At 41.7% G+C, this 20,947-nt stretch overlaps 2 protein-coding genes across 2 annotated transcripts; both read right to left on the bottom strand.

Moving 5' to 3' along the window:
* Window positions 1–1,787: 1,787 nt before the first annotated feature.
* On the bottom strand, window positions 1,788–9,348 carry lpar4 (lysophosphatidic acid receptor 4). Its single transcript, XM_030397268.1, has 3 exons — window positions 8,989–9,348; window positions 3,366–4,147; window positions 1,788–2,874 (listed from the first exon to the last, which is right to left on the bottom strand). The coding sequence occupies exons 2-3, from the start codon at window positions 3,939–3,941 to the stop codon at window positions 2,386–2,388; spliced, it is 1,065 nt and encodes a 354-aa protein (XP_030253128.1). The 5' UTR covers window positions 3,942–4,147; window positions 8,989–9,348; the 3' UTR covers window positions 1,788–2,385.
* Window positions 9,349–16,128: 6,780 nt separating this feature from the next.
* On the bottom strand, window positions 16,129–18,558 carry LOC115569096 (uncharacterized). The gene is made up of 2 exons (XM_030397019.1): window positions 18,428–18,558; window positions 16,129–17,858 (listed from the first exon to the last, which is right to left on the bottom strand). Exons 1-2 carry the CDS (start codon window positions 18,460–18,462, stop codon window positions 17,072–17,074), a joined length of 822 nt encoding a protein of 273 aa, XP_030252879.1. The 5' UTR covers window positions 18,463–18,558; the 3' UTR covers window positions 16,129–17,071.
* Window positions 18,559–20,947: the final 2,389 nt, after the last annotated feature.

The following is a 20,947-nucleotide window of genomic DNA, read 5'->3' as shown; positions in this document are numbered from 1 at the left end:
GAGGCCTGTTACATTCCCAAGTTCGGCCATGAATCTCTAAATGTGCATGGCTTTATGACAGAAAGGATCAACAACTTGTATGATGCCCCCTCTCCAGCAGACGCCTGTATGCACATAGAAGCATATATATGAGACAAAACACTGCTGGTCCTCACAACAGCTCAATGCTGTCACTGTTAAAGCGAGCACGTCTCGAGTGGTCACAATAGCTCTCTAAACTCTGATCTCCCTGTACTGTCCTGTTTTGTTTAAAGGATTGTACAAAGTTAAATTCAATAAGGAGTTAAAGGATAGGTTCACCCAAAAATTAAAGTTTTGTAGTCCAAAAAACACTTCTGGAGCTTCATTTCATGATTTTGTTTTTGTGTATATAACAAGTCCCCATCTTCTTCAGCTGTTTAGGAGAATGCTGCAACACTGTTTTGCTGTGAAGCCCCTGAAATGTTTTTTGGGCTTTCCATCAGCATGAGGGGGAGTAGACACAGGCTGAATTTACATTTTTGGATGAACTTGTCCTTTTAAGATAGTATAAATGCTCTCTAAGCTAGCTAGCATACCAATTCCCTCTTAGCTCAGTTGCTAACGGGAAAATTTAAGTATTTGTACCATTTACTTGTGTCTCATAACTGTATGCAAGCAACTGCTCATTTGTAACACAGGTTACACTCTAATAGAGGGAGATTAAATAAATGTTTTTGGTGTAACTCAACTAATATGCTACCAAATCTTCCCCTATTTTGGACTCTAGCTCATCATTCCCTTAAAGCAGTCATTCCCAGTGTGTAGGATTTGGTAGCACGTTGGGGTCCAGTTGCAGCTTGCAACCAAATAAACACCCCTCGTCTCACCCTGCTCATACACTGGCCACTAAAAACACAAAAGGCCCTCTTTATAGCCAGCGTTTGGTTCGTCCAAAAACTGGGTTATTGTGGAAACATGGTGGTGGACCCACTCCCTCTGTAGATATCAAAGGCTAATTCAAAGGGAACAAAAACACAAGGATTCTTAGCTTCAGGTGATTATACACTAATGAAAACATAATTATGAATCTCAGATTCCATTTCTGCCTCTAAATTCTACACAGTGGACCTTTATAGCACAGTGGAGACGGTTTGTCATCAGTCATCAATGCAAATTTGTGATGACCAAAGATGAACTAGATGATTTAAAGACAGATGTACTTTTGCCCGTTATAAATGATTTTGCCTTTAAAATGATGGCATGACCAGGTTTCCCACTGCAGTGGTGCACAATTAAAGTTGGACTGATATTGCACTCAGGACCATTTGCATAAAATTATTCACCAAACGTACCACACATGTATACATGCAAATTCAGCAAACTCCCGGATCTGCTGACACTGCATTTTGTGCTCCGTGCAGTGTAACACAATGATTTCGAGTATTTATTCAACAGTGTTCCCTCGTACTTTGGAGTGTGTGCACATTTCTGTGTGTAAGAGACTTTGAGCAGATCTGTAGTCTAAGGCCAGATTAAGACAGAGAGACCTCATTCAGAAGCAAACAATGGACCATTGCACCAGCCATAATAAGCATTTGGCCTGTGACACAGCACACGGGCCAAGGTCCTCGAATGGATCAGCGCTGCCCTCTGCTCCGAGAACAATATCTTCACTGGCTGCCAGATGAAAATGAGGCGAGTAGAGTAGAAAAACTCCCCCGTGAGATCAAACCTACAGTCATGCTGACAAAGGCCACTTCAGAGTGCGTTTGAGCGAACCAACAGGCACCAGGCGGGGAACAGAAATAATAAATGCAGCCACGAAAGCGATTCAAAACAGACATTTAATGGCCTCAAACTTCAACATGAGACACATTTAACTCAGCAGGTCAGCGCGCTGCTGTGTTATTATAACAATGGCTCTCACCAAACTTTAGAGTGTCATAACATTAATGTCTACAATGATACAATGTACTGTGAAAGCTTGAACTTTAGAACAATACAATTTAAGGGCTCAGTGTATTACAAAAGTACTAAACAGCATATTTCAACAATGTGGACGGAAATCTCTCCGTCTCCTCCACAATCCAGTGCGTTGGTGAGTGTTTGTGTGTATGTGTTAAGCCTGAGTGATGATGTGTTGGGGTCTCTTTTAGAGGCTCTGCGTGTCTCTGGACATTAGTCCCCGTATGGCTGGGTCTCTGGTCCCTGTAGTGTCTCATAACAAACACACACAGATACATTCCTCTGCTCTCCAGTGGTGGATTAATCCGTAAAGCCCAGGCCATACCTCAGGACTTACCTCAGGACTAAACTAATCTGCTGAGTTATGTGTTTGCCACTTCAAGGAACAAACAGCTGATTGCTTTATTTTTCAAATCAAACCCACCGTGTCCTTCTTCACCTTCCTTCTTCCCTGCTGAGTCAGAACTGACTCTCGGACATCTTTGAGTCTTTCCCGTTGCTGGCCACAGTGTGTGTGTCTCTGGGGAGTGTGTTTGCTGTGTCCTGGGTCTCAGTGTCGCTGCGGGGGATGCTCTCAGGCCGTGAGCCGGACCCTTTTCCTCCCATCGTCAAGCTTTTTTGGAAGCTCTCTGAGGTGAAGTAGTACACCACAGGGTCCAGGCAGCAGTTGAGGCAGGCCAGGCAGAGAGTGATGGGGTAAAGAGTTCGGGCGAAACGCTCCACTGCGCAGTTAGCTAGGGCCTGGGTCCGCACCAGGGCATACAGGAAGAGGATAGAGTTATAGGGGACGAAGCAGATGATGAAGATGCCAAGATGGACCAGAATCATCCGTAGGACACGTCTCTTACTGTCACAGCCATGACCGACAGTCACCGGGCGCCGCAGCGTCCGCAGTACAAGAGAGGAACATACCAAGTTGACCAGGAGGGGGAGAAGGAAGCCCACAATCTGTGAAATACACAAATTAAAATTTGGTTACCAACTGTTTTGATAATCAAGTATCATTTTGGTAGTTTGTTAAGGAAAAGGGTCAAACATTCGCCAGTTTCAGCTCCTTAATCGTGAGGACTTGCAGCTTTCCTTTGACATTAATGGCCATAAATGAAGACTATTTAGGGTTGTTGACTGCTGGTCGGACAAAAGAAGTCATTTGAAGACTTTGTTCTGACATTTTACAGACTAAATAATTAATCAGTTAATCATGAAAATAATCAGCAGATTATTCAGTAACTAGAATAACCACATCATGGTTGTATGCCCCCTTGTTCAAGGCATGTTGGTGTTCCAGAGCTGTGGCATTTTCTGCATAACATTATGATGTCACAGTACATTTAACCTCCGACCGTGGATATCAAACATCATTACTTCCTCATTTATATCCTATTAAACATTTGTTTAGTATCAATGTAGTGTATATGTTCACATGAATTATCACTCACCTCGATGAAGATGGTGATTTTGGACAGGTAAGTCCTCCAGGTGCTCTTGGAGAAGCCCTCGAAACACGTGGTGGCTCTGTTTGTGCTGTTGATGGTGGAGAAGAAGGTCACCGATATCCCGCCGCCTACGATGGTGAGCCACACGGCGGCACACACAAGTGCCGCATTCCTGCGAGTGCGGATGGAGCGGGAGCGGAAAGGGTAGACTATCGCCAGGAAGCGGTCCACGCTGATGCAGGTGAGGAAGAGCATGCTTCCGTAGATGTTGGTGATGAAGGCTGTTCCTGATACCTTACACAGACCGTCTCCAAATGGCCAGTGGCGGTTCACATTGTAGAAGACCTTGAACGGCAGCGTGAAGACAAATACTAAATCGGATAATGCTAAATTAGTCATGAACATGGTGGTCTCGTTGCGCATCTTCATCCGGAAGCAGAAAACAAAGAGGGCAGCACAGTTGGTGATCAGGCCCAGGACAAAGACCACACTGTAAACCACCGAGTACAAGTTGTACTTGAAGGAGTCGTCGATGCCGCAGTCCTCCATTCCAGTCTCGTTGAGCACCAGGCTTGCCATGATGAAAGCTTAAAAGAATGCGGGGCTCCAGAGAAAACAGGTACACCAAAGCGGCAGGAAAGGGGGGAAAGGCAGCGGATGTCTGGGGATCGATGGTGTCAGCAGGGGATCCACCAGTCGAGTCCCCTCCAAGTCATCGTGGACGTTCAGACACAAACGGAGACAGAGACAGTCAGGATGCACGCCTGCAGGGCTGGTCAGTCATCCTGTGGAGAAAAGGAAAAGCACACGGTCACTTCCTCACTATAAAAGTTACAGAGCAACAAGCAAACAATTCCAGCTCCCCATGAGATGAAGCATATGGTCGGCCTGTGCGCCTTTAAACATCACACCAAGCACACAAGAACAATCCAAATGATCTGACATTGTGGAGCACAATGTATTTACTTGTTTTACTTGAAGCAATGTTGTATATATTAGAGTGTGTGACATCAGAACAGGAACTTAGATTGTTGGGAATGTGTTGAGTTTTTTAGAGTGCCAACTATCTCATCTCTATCACAGTTTGCTGTATAATATTAACAGTCTCTATATTCACAGTTCAACATTCAAAGTGCGGAGATGGCTGAAAAGTTGAAGGTAAAGTGGGATCAAAATGTTGTCATTGCTATAATTCAAAGGTGCACTCTGTAGTTTTGGTGAAGAGATATTCTAATCAGAAAAGAAAGATCTTCTTTGACTGTTTTTTTTTTATGCCTAAACAAACTAAATAAACAACTTTCTTAACTATGAGTGAAAACTGAACAAACTGACGTGAAAGAACAAGACAATTTCATATTGTTTTACTTTATTTATATGTGGCGGACCCTGCCACCTTTCAAGCTTCAAACAGTGTTCGGGGAGCTTATTTTCGTCTGAGAACAGCTTGTTTATTCAGTTATGGACAAAAAATAAACATTTCTGAGTTTGTATTATTACCTCATTAATACTGTAAATATTACAATTATGAGTGAATTTCTTCTCCAAAACTACAGAATTTCCCTTTAAGTGCTGCAAGTAAAATACAGTTTTTTTTATTTTACCTGCCTAGTTCCATTTTCTGCTTCTTCTACTTCCACTCCACTACATTTTGGAGGAAGATGTTGTTTTTTACTTTACTTGTACTTTTTTTGATAACTTCATCAGAGCCAAACCTACATGACACACACGTAAATACAGACAGAATTTACTTGTACTTTTGACACTTAGGTGCATTTAATATCAGCTACTTTAAGATTTTTACTCAAGTACTATTTGTCTAGTTGAGATTCGCTTCTACCAAAGTAAAATTTCAACACAATATCTTGGCTCAAGTATGACGATTGGGTACTTTTTGAACCCTGTACATCATTTATACTGTTTTCTGATAGCCCTGCATGAAATGAATGCCTTCGAACAGTAATGTAAATATCATGTTGTGTCATGACTATTACACTACATGTGATTCAAGTGATCACATCTGTACTTTTATAAGGTGTTGACTTGCTGCTTACAAAGACATCGGTTTGGATTTAATTAAACCAACTAAGTAGAATGAGAGACTACACGTGTTCTTGTAAGGGGCGTCAAGCAGCACAACAAACTTCTGTTTCAGTGTTTGAGCCTCCCATCATCTCCCCTGCACCCTCTGTCAAAAAACAAGCGAGTAAACACAAACAACTACACCGCTGTGTAAATCTCCACAAACACTGACACACTGTGATTCACAGTAAGCTCTCTTAGTCCCTGCCAGATAAATATTGCTCAAACTCTGAACCACAAAGGCACGAGCCAAACAAATATACAGTGCTAGACTGAACGCCATCTAAATGACTCTCAGTCAGAACAGGTATTTTTCTAAATTAAAGCAACACTGTGCAACTGTTATGGTGATTCTAAGGAAAGACAGTTGATTGTTGAGTCCCAGATCGTCAAATACCAAGGCTTTGGGTTAATGGTTTGGGTCAGGGCCATGATCTGATTTGGTATTTGAATTTGCTTGGCATTTGGCGATCTAGGCATGAGACTGGCGTACCCCGCCACTCACCTAATGTAAGCTTGGATTGACTACAGACCCCCCGTGACTATGCAAACACAGATAGATGGAAAGACGCTCAACAATCAACTATCCTTCTGCGTAGTGCTGCTTTAAGTAACAATCTATTTCATAATTTCTGTCAACTGTAGTCATGAGGAGAACTACACTTACGTGGCTTTGGAGGCAGCTCTGCAAAATAAACTATAGTGATGTCATCAGGGTTACCTCACCTTGGGATTGGAGAATACAATAGAAATCCTACGTCAAAGCTGAGGTGGAGAGATGGCTGTTTATTTTGTAAGATCCACAGAGTTTACACTGTATATTATGGACTAAAAGCTCAGGACATCTTGTCCTCTGCTTTATTGATTCTGACCATTCTTTTATCTTTCTTTAATAAAACCTCCATCCTAGGTCCTCCAGCTTTACGTGAGAGCAGCTCTAAATCCCTAAAGTACCCAATGTAACAAGCTAAAGTGGCCTTATCTTGTGTTATGCAACAGAGCTAAAGCAACTGTGAGGTGGTCGGCCTCTGGCATAGCCTGTAAAAGTTCTGAGTGTCTCCGGATAAGATTCTCTCTGAATATCTATTCATCACACACACACACACACACACACACACACACACACATAAAGGCGACGTTGTGAGTGTATGCAGTCCATCAGGCCTGTCCTGTGCCAGCTGCAGTGTGACATCTTTACTGCGTTTTCACACGCCTCCCAGAAAGTCTCCAGCATCCCTCACAATACCCTCACTGTACCCATCTGCACCAAAATCACACTTACATATGCACAAGTCTGCACACGTGCATACACAAGCAGGCAAATACTCATATGTGCCAGTCCTCACACACACACACACACACACGCTCTGGTTCTGTGTACTGTGGCTCTGTCCCAGGACCTCTGACAGAGCCGGCTTCATATTCAGCTGATGTTGTTTCTGCAGGGAGTCCAGTCTATAGAACATTGAACTTGGCTGCTATACAGTTTATGTTTAAAAGAAACTCAGACATGTAGCAGAGACACATTTAAAGATGTTTTGAACTTCTAGGAAGCCTGAGTGTTTGTGTCTGTGTCGGTGTGTATGGATTTCATGCACAGGTCGCGGACAGCTGCACAGTTAAAGGGGTTCCCCCCGCAGTCGTCCGTGGCAGTGACAGAAACAGGCCTCTGGGACCCGCTGATCCGAACGGATCGGGTTCAGGCTCAGCTCACATCCAGCTGTTCCTTTCTCTCACATGTAAGGAGAAAGAAGAAGGCACAGAGAGCTAAAGGTGGACAACAAGACATCTGTGATGATTACAGCCAGGAGAGCTTGTGGAGTCAGTCTGCAGAGTTTGTTTTTTAACTTCACACTCACACCCCACCAACATCAGGAGTCCTCCACATACTACTTTATAAGGTTCTAATGTTTGGGTATAATAATGTCAAACAGTTGGTTAATTAACCTAACTGTCAATTAACTGTTCTGTCATTTTAATGTATAGGTTTTCTCAGCATTATATGGTAGTTATTTGAATATGTTTTGGACTTTATGGACTTTTTATCAAACAAAATAAGCTGTTTAAAGCAGTATCCTTGGAAAAACGTGGTGTGATGGATGTTTTTTGATATTTTATAGTCCAAACAATTAATCAATTAATCAATAAAATGAGTGAATATCACACAGACACACCCAGATTTTTGATGAAGCTGCGGAGAAACAAAAGGGTTCCAGCTGGATTTGGATTCAATCAGCAGCAGGTTCCTGAGGGCTTTAACGAAAGGTGCCCAAACACCTTAGTTAAAGAATGAAAATCTTGCCATGATTTTCTCTCCCTCAAGTTGATGAAAAGTCGGGTGAAGTTTCATAGTCCTTAGAAGTGGTTCTGAAGCCTCACAGTGAAAACAGCGTTGCAGCATTCTCCTAAACAACTGAAGCAGATAGGAACTTGTAATGAAGCGTAAAAAAAACAAATAAAAAAACTTAAAAATGACATACAGCTCCTCCCAGTCTCAGGAAGCCCAAACTGATTTGAAAAGACATCAGTTAGACCTTCTTTTCAAATCAGTTTGGGGTCTTGGGGGCATCTGTAGTTCTGGATCAGTTGTTAGAGCAAGTCCTCATCTACTTCAGTTGTTTAGGAGAATGCTGCAACACTGTTTCGCTCAAAACTGTCTTACTTTGGCTCTGATGCAACATCCTCTCACAACAACATCTGATTGGTCACACGTTATAATTCATTACCTATAAAACACTTAACAATGCAAATCTGCAGAGTAACTATTAACTAAATGTATCAAGTAAATTTGGTATAAAGCGGCAGAAAAATGGAAATACTCGGGTAAAGTACCTCATACTCGAGTAAAGTACCTCAAAATTGTACTTAGGAACACTGTTTGAGTAAATTGTACATCGAAATTTTAAAACAAAAATATCCATCTTGAAAAAAACACATCAGTCGACCCTAATTTTAACTATAAATTATATGATGATAATATTCCTGTCAAAAAAAGGCCTGTTTCTGCAGGGACTGTGTGCAGGTGCTAAGCATAATGTTATTTAATAAACACTTAATTGAGGTCAGATTCATTTAAAATGCATCAGCCTGTACAGAAAGGTGTTATTTGAAGAGGTGCAGCATTTAGGTTTTGGAAAAGAAAGGTAACATTTACAACATTAATAAGGCAACAATACAAACTCAGAAATATCTATGTGGTGGATAAACAAGCTGTCATCAGAGGGGTACTGCTAATATAAACAAAGTCTGAGATTGTGTTGTCCTGTGATGACACTTTGTTCATTTACTTTCTTCAGTCATGATAATCAGTGAATGAACATTTTTCTCTTGTCTTCCCTTAAAACTACATATTGCTCCTTTAAACCACAACACTTGTCGTACACTGTGGATCTCTGTGGATGTACTTGGTCAACTTTAAACACAGTCCCTTCTCTCTCTCTCATGTGGAAAGCAGCCACTGAACGTTTTCCCCAGCTGAAGACAAAACATGTTTTTGTGACTGTGCACAGAAATGTTATTGTGCGCGGACAGAGCAGAGGACACTTACTGGCAGCTGAATGGATGGTGACAGCTCACCTCCCCGGTCACTGATGTTTGTCAGTGTGGCAGCGGCGCAGCTGTCAAAAGAAAAGCTCCATACTCTTCCTCTCAGAGGTTCTGGTGCTGCTCGGTCCTGGTCTCGAACTGTCCCGGGTCAGACTGCAGCCTGAAAGTCTCGGAGACGCCTTTGTGCTCGTTAAGGACAAACAAAATCCCGCCGGTGCGAGTTCCTCAGTCGGTCCTGTCGACCCGCTCCGTCTGTCCGCTGGAAATGAGACCATCGCATCACGTCTACCGCGAGGCTCACCCGGGGGCGTGCGCGAGCGCGCGTGCACGCGGAGAGCTGCTTGCACGGCCACAGGAAACCAGACAATAGCACCTCGACTGGGCTGCAGGGAGGAGGAGGAGGAGGAGAGGGGGGAGAGAGACGGAGGAGAGAGGGGACACAGGCTGGTGTCATGAGCTGGAGCGCAACAGTGTGCCAGGAGCAGAAGCACCTTTATTAGCCTGCATTTAGGCCTCATGACGCTATATTTTCATATGACAGACATTGCTGCTGTTAAGCTTTATTCAAGTATTTAAAGGTACAGTATGTAAAAACTGAAATTGAATTTATCATTAAAAATGAATAGGCTAGAGGGTATCATGTTATCATTTTAATGGCCAAACCTCTGCAACTGCAACGGCCAGCTAGTTAGCTCAGCGGCCCTATTAGCCGACTAAATAAAAGTGTGAAATGATACTTTAAAACATGTTTATATTATTTTATTTCACTGTTTACAATAAGACCCGTAACTTCAAATAACTCAAATCGGTGAATCAACTTCAGTAGATTAGATTGCATAGTCTTATCAGCTCTAATTTGTTGCCTCAGTCTATATGTTGAAAGCACTTTGCAATGTTATTGAAAAAGTGGTGTGTAAATGGTTAATACGTTTCTTAAACAGCTATCAAACAGTTGCAGGTGAGCCCTTTTATGTTTATGTTGACTTATTTTAGGATTTAGTCTTCCTTTGCAGTGGCTAATAAAAACAGAACAAAATATTGTATACATGATAAGTTTACAACATACTTCTTTTTATACTACTTGTTTTATAAATAATAATTCTTCACATTTCGTACTTGCATTTAACAAAATATTTTATATTCCATTTAATTTGCAGTGTAAACACATAAAGTTAGATCGGCCTTGAAGGGTTCATAAACTCTATTTGACGAGTTGTAATGGTGTGAATTGAGATTTAAGTGCTTGTGTACATCATGGAATAACTGAACGTCCCATGATGATAGACTGTAGACCAAACAAGACCATAATCTTTTCACTGCAGTGCAATTAAAGAAGCCGACAGTGTCATTAGAGTTCGACATGGGGATGACATCTTCAGAGTCTCACACCAGTCACATACGCTGTGCTGTGTGATGCATCAGCATCTCACATCATAGAGCTATTTTGGTTGATCAGAGTGCTGCCACACTATTGTTACAATACAATCTTCATGTCTGAGACCCCAAAAGAGGTATTTTTAGCCAGGTGACTGGGCGGTGTTGGACAGATTCCCATTGTGTTCAGGCTGGCATGGGGGCTCTGTGTGTTTGTGTGCGTGTGTGTGTGTGGGTGGCTGTGAGCAACAGAGATAGAGAGAGAGGCACTTGACAGAGGGGAAGTGGTCTTTTGGGGGTTGCGCCTGGCAGGCTGACCACTCCACAATAGCAGCATGGAGGACAGGACATCCTGCTTACTGCAAAGGCTGAACTCAGACACACACACACACACACACACACACACACACACACACACACACTTTAGATACCACCAGATGTCTCTAACCTCTTGATTGTTGGTGTTGAAGGTCATGTGTATGAGTCACACATTGTGATAGGAACATGTTTGCTTAATTACGTTTCATAACACGATTCCTACATTGTCCTTAAGTCATCTTATATATTGTAGCATTCATTAGGTAACAAGCAAGAGTTTTCCCAGTGCAGCAGCAGTGACACACTGGACCATTATGGGGTGGATTTGAATTAAAAGGGGGTAAAAGGTAAAAACAGATTTGATTCACTGGATTATGATGCTGTTTTGCAAATACGTTTAAACCATCCTGTGGTGTTTAAATGATTCACAAGTTTTCACAAAAATCTTTCATGTAACAAAACAGTTTAAACGTCTCTTGAGGATTTGAACTGCAGGTGTCTCATGCCAACAACAAATTCCTGTATAATCAAAAGTGAGACATGTCTTGTCCAGAGCCATGATTATGGCTTCATGACACCATGTATGATAGGTCTACTTGATATTGCCAAGTTGATGTTCTCTTATGAGAAAGTGATGAATTACATGTTTTAAGCAAGCTGGTGTGGTTTAATTAGTTAAACAGAGGACTCTCACCCCGGAGACTGAGGTTTTGCCTCCTAATTGAAACATGTTCAGGCAGCCACCAGGGCGTCATGCAAGCTAGTGTCGCCACTGTTTTCTGTCACTGATTGGTAAGGTTTAGGTAATAAAAACATTCGGATAGCTTGAGCAAAACATGGTTTCAGATAAAATAGATCCTGTAAACATGTGTTACAAAGGATAACTTCTCCCGTGTTCATATTTTTCCAATCATTTTTTTCCAAGTCGCAAGCAAAAAAGAGACAAAAAAGACATTAAACAAACGAGACTGATCAGTTGTTTCTGGAACATCATGATTCAACATTCGCCAAATCATGATGTTCCAGAAACAACTACATTGGATTGTGCACTTAAGCACAGGGGTGTGTTAAGCTAAATGCTTACTTCAAAATGCTAACGTCTTTAGCTTTTAGCTAGCTTTTTATTTCGTCGTAGTAATTTGGTTTTAGGCAAAAACATTTCGACCTGATCACTTTGCTGAAAAGTTCATCAAAGTTCCTTCAGCTTGGGAACATAAATGTCTGAAGCAAATATTATGGGAGTTTATCTTATAGTTATCCAGATATTTCTGTCTGGATGAACCCACTGAGATTGGATTTACATGTACATACATAGTAAGTGACAGAGTTATATATCAGTTAGGTCTGTGGTAACTTACACATAACAAAAGTCCAACAAGGTAATGGTACAATAAAAGTGTACTACTGTTTGTCCCTGATATACTGACAGCCGAAGCAGCCAACTGGAGCCAAGAAACAAACTAATTAAAGCGAAAGCAGAGGAGCAGAAACGGTGTTGAAACGTCATGATTGGATGAACCAGAGGACATGTAAGGTTTGATTGGGTTGCAGAAACTTCCCCCCGTCCTTACACACAAACACACACTCCTCTCTTCCTCTCTTTTCTCTGTGTTTGGTAACGGTAACTAAGCTGTGCTGCCCCGGCGAAAGCTTTGTGAGTCACACCAACCAGAACAAAGACCCCATTACTGCACTCCCTCCACCCTCTCTCCCTCCCTCCATCTCCTCTCTTCCTCGACCCCTCTGTCCTGCTCTCCTTTAATGCGATGATGAGTGTATTTCCTTTGCCTTCCTCCCCTTGCCTCTGTCCATCCTCTCATTCATTGGTTCCAGGAGGGTTTAGGGGCAGCCCCGTCGTGCCATACATGCCTCTGCCCTGACAACAGGGCTGGACAAAGGCAGCAAGGCAGTACAACACAGGAGACTTGAGCTTTATAGGCTTTATTGACTAATATTAACATGACCGCAGTAGGGTGTCCTACGTGTGCATGTGTACATGTCTATACGAGACCTTAGCCCCTGTAAGCCAGCGCTCAGCTCTGACCTGATTAGAGAGCAGCTGATCCACAGCTGAGCGGACCCCGGATCAATGCTGCTGGCTGTGACCGAGGCCGCAGAGGCAGACCGGAGACACTCGGCAGCTCCAGAGATCGAGCCGCGCTGTTTACCCCACAGCACTGATAGGTGCAGCATGAGCAGCCATGGGTGAGCAGTGAGAGACGAGACAGACAGGCTGACCAGACTGACCCCGGCCTGTGCAGACAGAGCCTGCTGTTTGTCTCTGTGATATAATGGTCTGATGTACCTGATGTGCCCTGGGATAAATACAGTAAAAAGTCAAGTGTCAAAGATTTGATCAGTTCGTTTCCAAACATGGTCTTCTTGGCAAGTTTCATTTTCATAGCACTTACAACCAGGCAATTAAAAGTACAGCACAGACATAAAAGACAATATGAAAAGTCACATTTAAAGACACAGTATGTCATTTCTGCCACTAGAGGTCTCTCAATCAAAACATGACAGAAGATGTAAGCAGTGTGGGATCATGGGAGTTATGAAAATCTATCAACGTGACCAAACCTTGAGCGAAAATGACAGATTTCTCTGTGTTTATCTTTTGGAATACTATAAGGACAAAGGTCTCGTCATCACTTTAAAACATTACATAGTTCATCTTCAAATAAGATTTCAGGGGTAAAATAACCAGTCAAGTTGCTGTACCTGAGCTACGATGTTGAATAATGAGCAGAGAATCTCTTTGTATAACAATATGATGTCACAGTGAAGTAGTCTTTTAGTACATGTCATAACTTCATCATTTATCCTATTAGACATTTGTGGGAACATTTGTCATAGTTATAATATAAATTGCTGAGTTTTGGTGTGTGTTGTGAGGTCACAGTGACCTTTGACCTCCGACTACCTGACTGTAATCAGTTCACTCTTGAGTCCAAGTGATATGTCAAAGAGATGTTGAGATATCACTTTCACAAGAATGACACAGAATGTGATGGAGTCTTGGAGAGTTTTGAACATGGAACAATTAGATTTCTGTTTTCATTCATTATATCTAGATGGTATGGCCCTTTATATATAGCCTCTTGCTCTATGTTTCCAGTCTTGTTATTAATCTTTTATCTTTTACATGTGATATTTCTCTTTGTTGTGTCTCCTTATCTGGCCACAACTCCCTCACTGAGGAAGTCTGACTGGCTGGTTTATTCACAGATCAATCAGAGTCTATCAATGCTGATTGTTCTTTGAACTTCACCAATAAAATTGTTTTGACAACGATGATGAATAAAAGCATTCTTTCTTTTTTGCTCACAATAAATAAGAAGTGGGGGTGCACATTATGGATTATTTTTAGCCGAAATGATCAACAATAATTTCACATTTTTGTGTTTTGGAAAGAAGTTCATAACCGATTCATACCTGAGGGTAAGAAAAGTGAGGCTGTAGTGAGCAAAAATTGATGATTTCTCATTTTTTTATTGATGTGATAAGATTTGCTGTGACTTTATACCATCCTCTCTATCCAACCCTTCCTCTCTGTGTTTACCGCTGAATTGCAAACCGACTTGCACATGCAACCAGCCACATATGGTATCATGGTTTGTAAATGATGTGCTTATTATGCCAATGAAAGCAATTTGGCAACATATTAGCAGCTGTCTCATGCATGTATCATGCTCCACATCCTTAACAAGAAGTTTGTTTGTTTGTTCTGATTCTTGTTATTACCACTGAACCTGATATACACGTTATACTAGTTTTGGAACAGTGCATGCTGTGCAAGTCTTCAGCCTTGATGTAAAAGAACTGAAACTTTTAATTGGTTTTCTTTACCTCTAAACGCAATTCTATCAGTTTTACCCTACGTTAAACTGGAGACAGATCTGTTAAATGTGCCTGCTGAGTGCTTGTTTGGGAACACAGGCACCTTATTACTGTACATGTTGATTTTAATATACGTTTTTTGTGTTGTTTTAATGAATGATGGCTGAATTTTGTTTGGCTGCCTGTGCTGCCTCTCATGCTGTTATTAAGTGTTGGGACACCTGAACTGGACAGTTTTAGACTGTGATAAATAACACTTATCTCCTTATCCTACTCTGGTAGCTAGCGCAATGCGTGTATTAGAAAGGATGTGGTGTGTAAAAGCAGCAGGAAGTGAACACGCTATGATTTGAGTTTGTTATCTTCAACCATCATCCAGAGACAGACAATTGTTACGACATCTACAGAGTTTCTCATAAATTTAGTTTATTTGCAAAATGTTTTAACTTGTACACTTTCCTGTGGTGATTTCATGACAGGTGAAGTCCGTTCTCTTTATGTCTGTTACTAATTACCACAGTACATGCTCCTCTCTGGTTAATAAATGAACCTTGACTTGCTGAAGAGGATAAGAAAAGGACCTATTGTTATTTTAAAAGTCTGACCTCCCACATTGTTTACTCGTGACTGACAGTCCCAGTGCCAAGGTACGCTGTGCAGGCCTACGACTGCCAAGCAGAGCAGAGAGCATCATGGGAAGGAAGCTGCCACCCGTGCTCCTCACTCCTCCCTCACCCTGTTGTTCCTCGGTTTTCAGCCTCAATTGATTAGTTCCAGGAACACTTGAAGTTGCACACACTCACACACAGAGAGACACACAAACCAACAAATAACAGCCATTTTAATTAGCTGAGTGTAGGAGCTCCATCCTCCTCGGACTGTTGCACTCTGTCGAAGGTTCCTTCCAGTCGACAGCTTGGGAAAAGTGAACTCAGTTGCTTTGTGCTTCCCTCTGCTGGCCACAGCTGCCACTAACACAATAAAATTCAGCTGAATTACTTGTACATTTTCCAAGGTGAAGCTGTATGATTCCCTTACCTGCACCCAAAGCCACCTAACCCTAAGCCACCTTAAGAGTTCTTCTTCTCCCTGCTCTTGGCCTTCAACTGTGCCGTGTAATGTGGTGACAGATCTCCTCAAAATGTTACAAATGCAAACAGGATGTGCATCTCTGATCTTTCACATCCTCAACGACAAATTTGCATAAAGCAAGGATGATCGTAGCGGCTGATATCTGAGCTGAAGCCATAGCGTGCCAGGGCACTGCTTTCAAGCCTGAAACCCCTATGTCTGTGATATTCGTCTTATCAGTTTGACCAGAATTTGACTCATATACACAGAAATGCTTTTCTACTGTGTGTGTGTGTGTGTGTGTGTGTGTGTGTGTGTGTGTGTGTGTGTGATGAATAGATATTCAGAGAGTGTGCAGAAGTTTGCTGGGTTAATGTCAGACTTAAAACTATTTAATCTGGAGCAGAGTTAAAAGTGAAAGTCTTGCTCCTGAGTCATAGTTTATTGGGAAGCGTTTGCTATACAAATGATTCAGTTACAGAAAAATGTAATGTAATGTAAACACGGACATTTGTGAACTATCAGTGGGCAAGAAACATGATCTGCAAACATGTTTATTCAAATTCCAGAGTAGCAGGAAATAAAATTGGACTTCAGACGATGTCATTTGTTGAAGCGTCCCAACGTATTTGTTTAGTATTTTATTTTGTCACCCTTTCCTGGGCTGTCTGCCAGATCAAACAGCTGAGAGGCTGCAGGATGAGAACACGTTTACAACATGGACAGATCTAAATCTCTCACTGTGAACGTGTGATCAGCTTACTTCTTAAGCATCTAAAATGCTTTTGAAGCATTGATTTTTTTTAATACTGAAGAAATCCCACAGATTTGACAATATTTATTCACCTTCTGTAACATATTCATAGTACCACACATTTTTAAACAAAATGTCAAACTCAATATGAACTTCAGTGACTCTCCTCTTCATGAAAGGTGCAACATGTAAGAAAACACTTTTTCAGTTCATACTAAAAAAAATTGGCGGCTGCATATCTGCCTGCTAACTGCTGCTAACTGTAGCTGCTGTGAGTTAGTTAGCTCAGTTAGCTGTGCAGCGACCAGGGGAGCATACTAACTTCAGTAAAAAAGTCTTTGCCAAACAGTACACAGTCATCATAATGTCAAAACTGCTGTTTATTCACATTCTTTTGATAGTTTTAGTTGATTTTTGAATGTTTTCAACTAAAAGTCCTACATATTGCCCCTTTAAAGTGGAGAGAGTATGTAACCTTTGACAGAAGAAATAACACACTCCCTGTTCACAAATAAGAAGTCATGTGCAAAAACAATAAAAAGCAATCTTAAGTTAGCTGTGTTTTTGTGTTTCAAAATAAAACTTTGGAAGATCCATATAAGATAAAGTTAATCAGAAATTATACACAAATTAAATAAAGCTTTATTCTATAAATAAAATAAAATAGAAATGGCACAGAATAGACAATAATTTTGGTTGATTTAATGCTATTTTACAGCCTAAGCTTTCAATGAAAGGAGCTCTTTCTCTTCTGTGGTTTGCTATAGAGGACTGCATAATGCAGCCATAAATTCCCCAGCCATAATGTCCTCCTCAGGCAAGAGGAGAAAGCTGAAAGAGAGGGAAGAGGCACCAGGCCCAGGAATGAAGTTTGAGAGTTTTGTAGCATTGAGGAATGAGGAATATGAGGTCCAGACTCCTGTTTTAAGTGGAGCATGAAGAGCAATTCTAGCAGCATAAGCATCCAGACCAGGCTGCAGCTAAGCTGAGCCCAGCGAGAAGTCCTGAATCTCCTCGTCTGTTGTGGCCAGCGTGACACCAGTGTGGCCTCCAGTCCCAGCAGCCCCAGCAGGAGCAGAGAGGCCAGGTGGTGAGCATCAAGCAGCTGCAGACAGAACAGGTCCGTAGCCTCCCTCCACCACCCTGAATCCTTCATGGGGCCCATCCTCATCTCCCAGCCTGCCCCCTCCATCCACCAGGTCAGCGTCCCTCCCAGCTGGAGCATCCAGTGCAGCAGCACAAGACTGTCTGTGAGAGCCAGCTGGCCCAGGAGCACAGTGGAGGGCTTGGTGGAGACCTGAGGGGAGCGGAGCAGCAGTAGGACCCGCAGGCTGAACATACAGCCCACCAGCAGGGGGAGGCCTGCACTGTGGGGGAGCAGCAGCACTGTCACCAGCTTCAGCAGCAGGAAGCAACGCAGCCATTCTCTATAGGCAGAGAGGCCTCCTGCTGTGATGGAACCAGGCCAGAGCCATGAGCTGATCTCCCACACTGACTTTAACACTTGGTTTGATCTGCAGAAAGTTGCACACATGAAGGTTAGCTCAGCGTGATTTCATACCTCTTCCAAAAAATTCCCTTTACACCTTTCTCCTGTTTTATGACTGTGTCAGTGTTGTGTAAGTAGGCAGATGCCCAGGCATGCAAACAAGCTACCAATACATTCTTCAGTTTTACAGCTGTTATTTAACATGACTGAAGTTGAGCCTCATCCAAGTCCAATTTGAAACAAAATTAAATGGAATGTATTTCATTTAAAGATAAAGAAGCCTCATGATCAGGAATATGACACTCTAGTCTTTAAAGAATGTAAAATCAATTCAGTTTCTGGATGGTTACAATGAAAAAAAGTCAGGGAGGTGTATTTTATATCAGGAAACATCAATATTTACCAACTGAGCTCAAGTTATTATTTTTTTTATTTGACTCTGTCTTTTAAAGTATCTTCTAAAGTCAGGCATCTCCTCATGTTGACCTCCGTGTCATTCTCCCTAATGTCTCCTAAGTTCAACAGCTGATTCAGAAAATTAGCCATGTCCCTAACTTTAAACAAATAGCTGAATGTAGCCTGTGTGGGACTCACCTGTGTGTTGGCAGGAAGTTGAGATTGAAAGTCATTGTCCTGTCTCACCTGGATGTGGGCCGAAAGCTTTTTGTTTCGTTCCCACGTCAGCCCCTCTCCTGAAGAGGCTGAGTGAGTGTGTGTGAGGAGTCCCCTCTCTCCTCACTTTATCAACTGCTTCGGCTCGGCTAGGTCTCAGTCTGTAAATGTCATCATGTCTGGTCTGGAGGAGAGCCATACTGAGTCACGTTGGTGGAGGATTTGAGCCTGAGGGGTTTCCCTGCATTGCTGACATCAGTGTAAACCTGTCTGTCCATGTGATTTTCCATGCAACACCAAGCCAAAAAAGGAGTTTTGTATGGGAGAGCTGGTGCCAGGGGGTGAGTTGCCAGGATGCCATGCATACATTCTGACAAAGGTCAGGAAAGAAACGGGTGAAGAACCTCTAACACTGACTAATATCACATCAGTATAGATTCAGTTAATGAAGAATTTACTTTATGGTTTCAGCATAGGTATAACTACCCACATGTGTTGGCAGGGTTCAGCATGTTGTTTTAAGGTGGGCGGGGTGAAACGTAACGTTTCCACAGCGACCAGGGCGTGATCACCATGATAACTGCCTTTGTTATCGCTGCCATCCGCCTTGACTGTCTATACTGACTAATCCAACGACTCACTCTGCATTGCTTAATTCATTAGCTGCTGTGCCTCTCTGATGGTCGACTGGAAACATGTGGCTTCAGTTTTAATTTGGTAAACACAACACACACGATGGCGTTTAATAGGCCAGGTATGTGAGTAAGTGTGTATCACGCGTGTGAGCATTTGTGAGTGAGCTGAGGTATGAACATCTTTGCCAAATATAACAGGACAAGGATTGAAATGTGGGGGTGTCAGAGTGGAAGCAGGTGTGTGTGTGTGTGTGTGTGTGTGTGTGCGCGCATGTGTGGGTGTGTGTGCGCACGTGTGTTTGTGTGCGTGGGGTGACACAGTGCATTCATGATAAACTCTGACGTGTTTGTTGTTGTATTTTTTCCCATGAATTTCATCCAAGCTAAAATAACCAACAGGACATCTCAAGGACTACTAAGAAATGTCCCTCAGGATGAATTGTAATAACAATGGTTAATGTGATAATAAACCTTAGCTTTGCAGATAGCGCCTAGCACCATCATCAGGTCAAAGGTTTGATTCGTCGTCTAAATACCCACAAAGCGAGAGATTTCCCCGTCAGAGTTACAGCAGTACTTTGTGTTTACTGCTAATTAACAAATGTTCGCATGCTCATGTTCTAAACTAAGATAATAAAGTAATTGTATTGTCATTGTTTTAACTATGGGGGGGCAGACTCTCTGAGTCCAGTTTACATAAATAAGGATCAAATCATCCATCCATCCATCATCTGTAACCGCTTTATCCCATTTATGGGGTTGCAGGGTTTTTGCTGATGCCAATCTGGAGCAATTTGGGGTTCAGTATCTTGCTCAAGGACTCTACCCGCTGAGCTACAGCCGCCCCGTAGGATCAAATCAACTTAGCCAAAAACTGCTAAACTGTTGTCATGTTAAAATGTTAGATCTGGTTTTTACTTTCAATTAAGATCCATACACCATGTTCTAATGTGTTGTTTTTATGGCTATGATAATATATATACATTAAACATTATACATTATACTTAGAAATTATTTTCATATAGTAAACATTTGTTTTCTAAAATACGTTGTGGAGGAAATGTGATTTTCACTGAAGAACATACGATAGATGAATGTACACATTCATTTGTATATAATGAAATGGTTATATTTTGTACATGTTTATGTTAAACAAAAACAGGTCATATATAATCAATTCTAATATTTACAGATGAAGAGAACATTTCCTGGTATGAATGTGAATCTGCCTGTTCATTTACGCCCGTGATGTCTCAAATTACTAATGGACACGGATGATTTCAAGCAGCCGTTGAAAGAAGGAAGGACAATCTGATGAGTCACATCTCGACCAGGATCAGTGACAACTTCCACAAAAACGAGCTACCTTGGCCCTTTCATAACTTCGAATGAAAAGGCAACGTCATAGAGTGCTTTTCTAAATAACTGTGCTTCTCTCCCTTTTTCATACACTGAAAAAGGAAAATAGTTGGACCAACTTAATTGAATTGTTTCAATTGGTAACACCTAAATGAATTAAGTTCTTTGAAATTAAGTTAATAAGTTCGATTAACACAATTGATTAAGTCACATGTACCTATTAATTTAATTGTTCTTAAATCAACGTTTTACATTAATCCAACTTAAAATGAAGGCAATTCAATTTAAAGATTAGACATTTGTCCTTTTTAAAACACATGCACAAAATGCATAAGTAACTGTTAGTAGGACCACAAAGTTATTTTGTCAGCAAAGAGCAAAATACTGCAACAAAGTATTATACAAATATACCTAACAACCTCAACACATAGTGTTATCACAACTATGAAAAAGTGCAGAGTATACAGAAACCTCTTTAACCAGCTATAGCCAATGAATATTATGCATC

This window comes from Sparus aurata, chromosome 18 (genome assembly GCF_900880675.1).
Source record: "Sparus aurata chromosome 18, fSpaAur1.1, whole genome shotgun sequence".
Lineage (NCBI taxonomy): Eukaryota > Metazoa > Chordata > Actinopteri > Spariformes > Sparidae > Sparus > Sparus aurata.
The sequence above is the reverse complement of the archived record's forward strand: the minus strand, read 5'-3'. Positions and strand labels throughout refer to the sequence as shown.

What these genes read in the sequence shown, in the direction of transcription:
- lpar4 (XM_030397268.1), bottom strand. Translation starts at nt 3,941, where the DNA reads ATGGCAAGCCTGGTGCTCAACGAGACTGGAATGGAGGACTGCGGCATC. An exon ending in AAATCACCATCTTCATCGAG is followed by an intron (nt 2,875 to 3,365) that starts GTGAGTGATAAT and finishes TGTATTTCACAG; the next exon opens with ATTGTGGGCTTCCTTCTCCC.
- LOC115569096 (XM_030397019.1), bottom strand. Translation starts at nt 18,462, where the DNA reads ATGACTTTCAATCTCAACTTCCTGCCAACACACAG. An exon ending in AACTTCCTGCCAACACACAG is followed by an intron (nt 17,859 to 18,427) that starts GTGAGTCCCACA and finishes AACTTTCTGCAG; the next exon opens with ATCAAACCAAGTGTTAAAGT.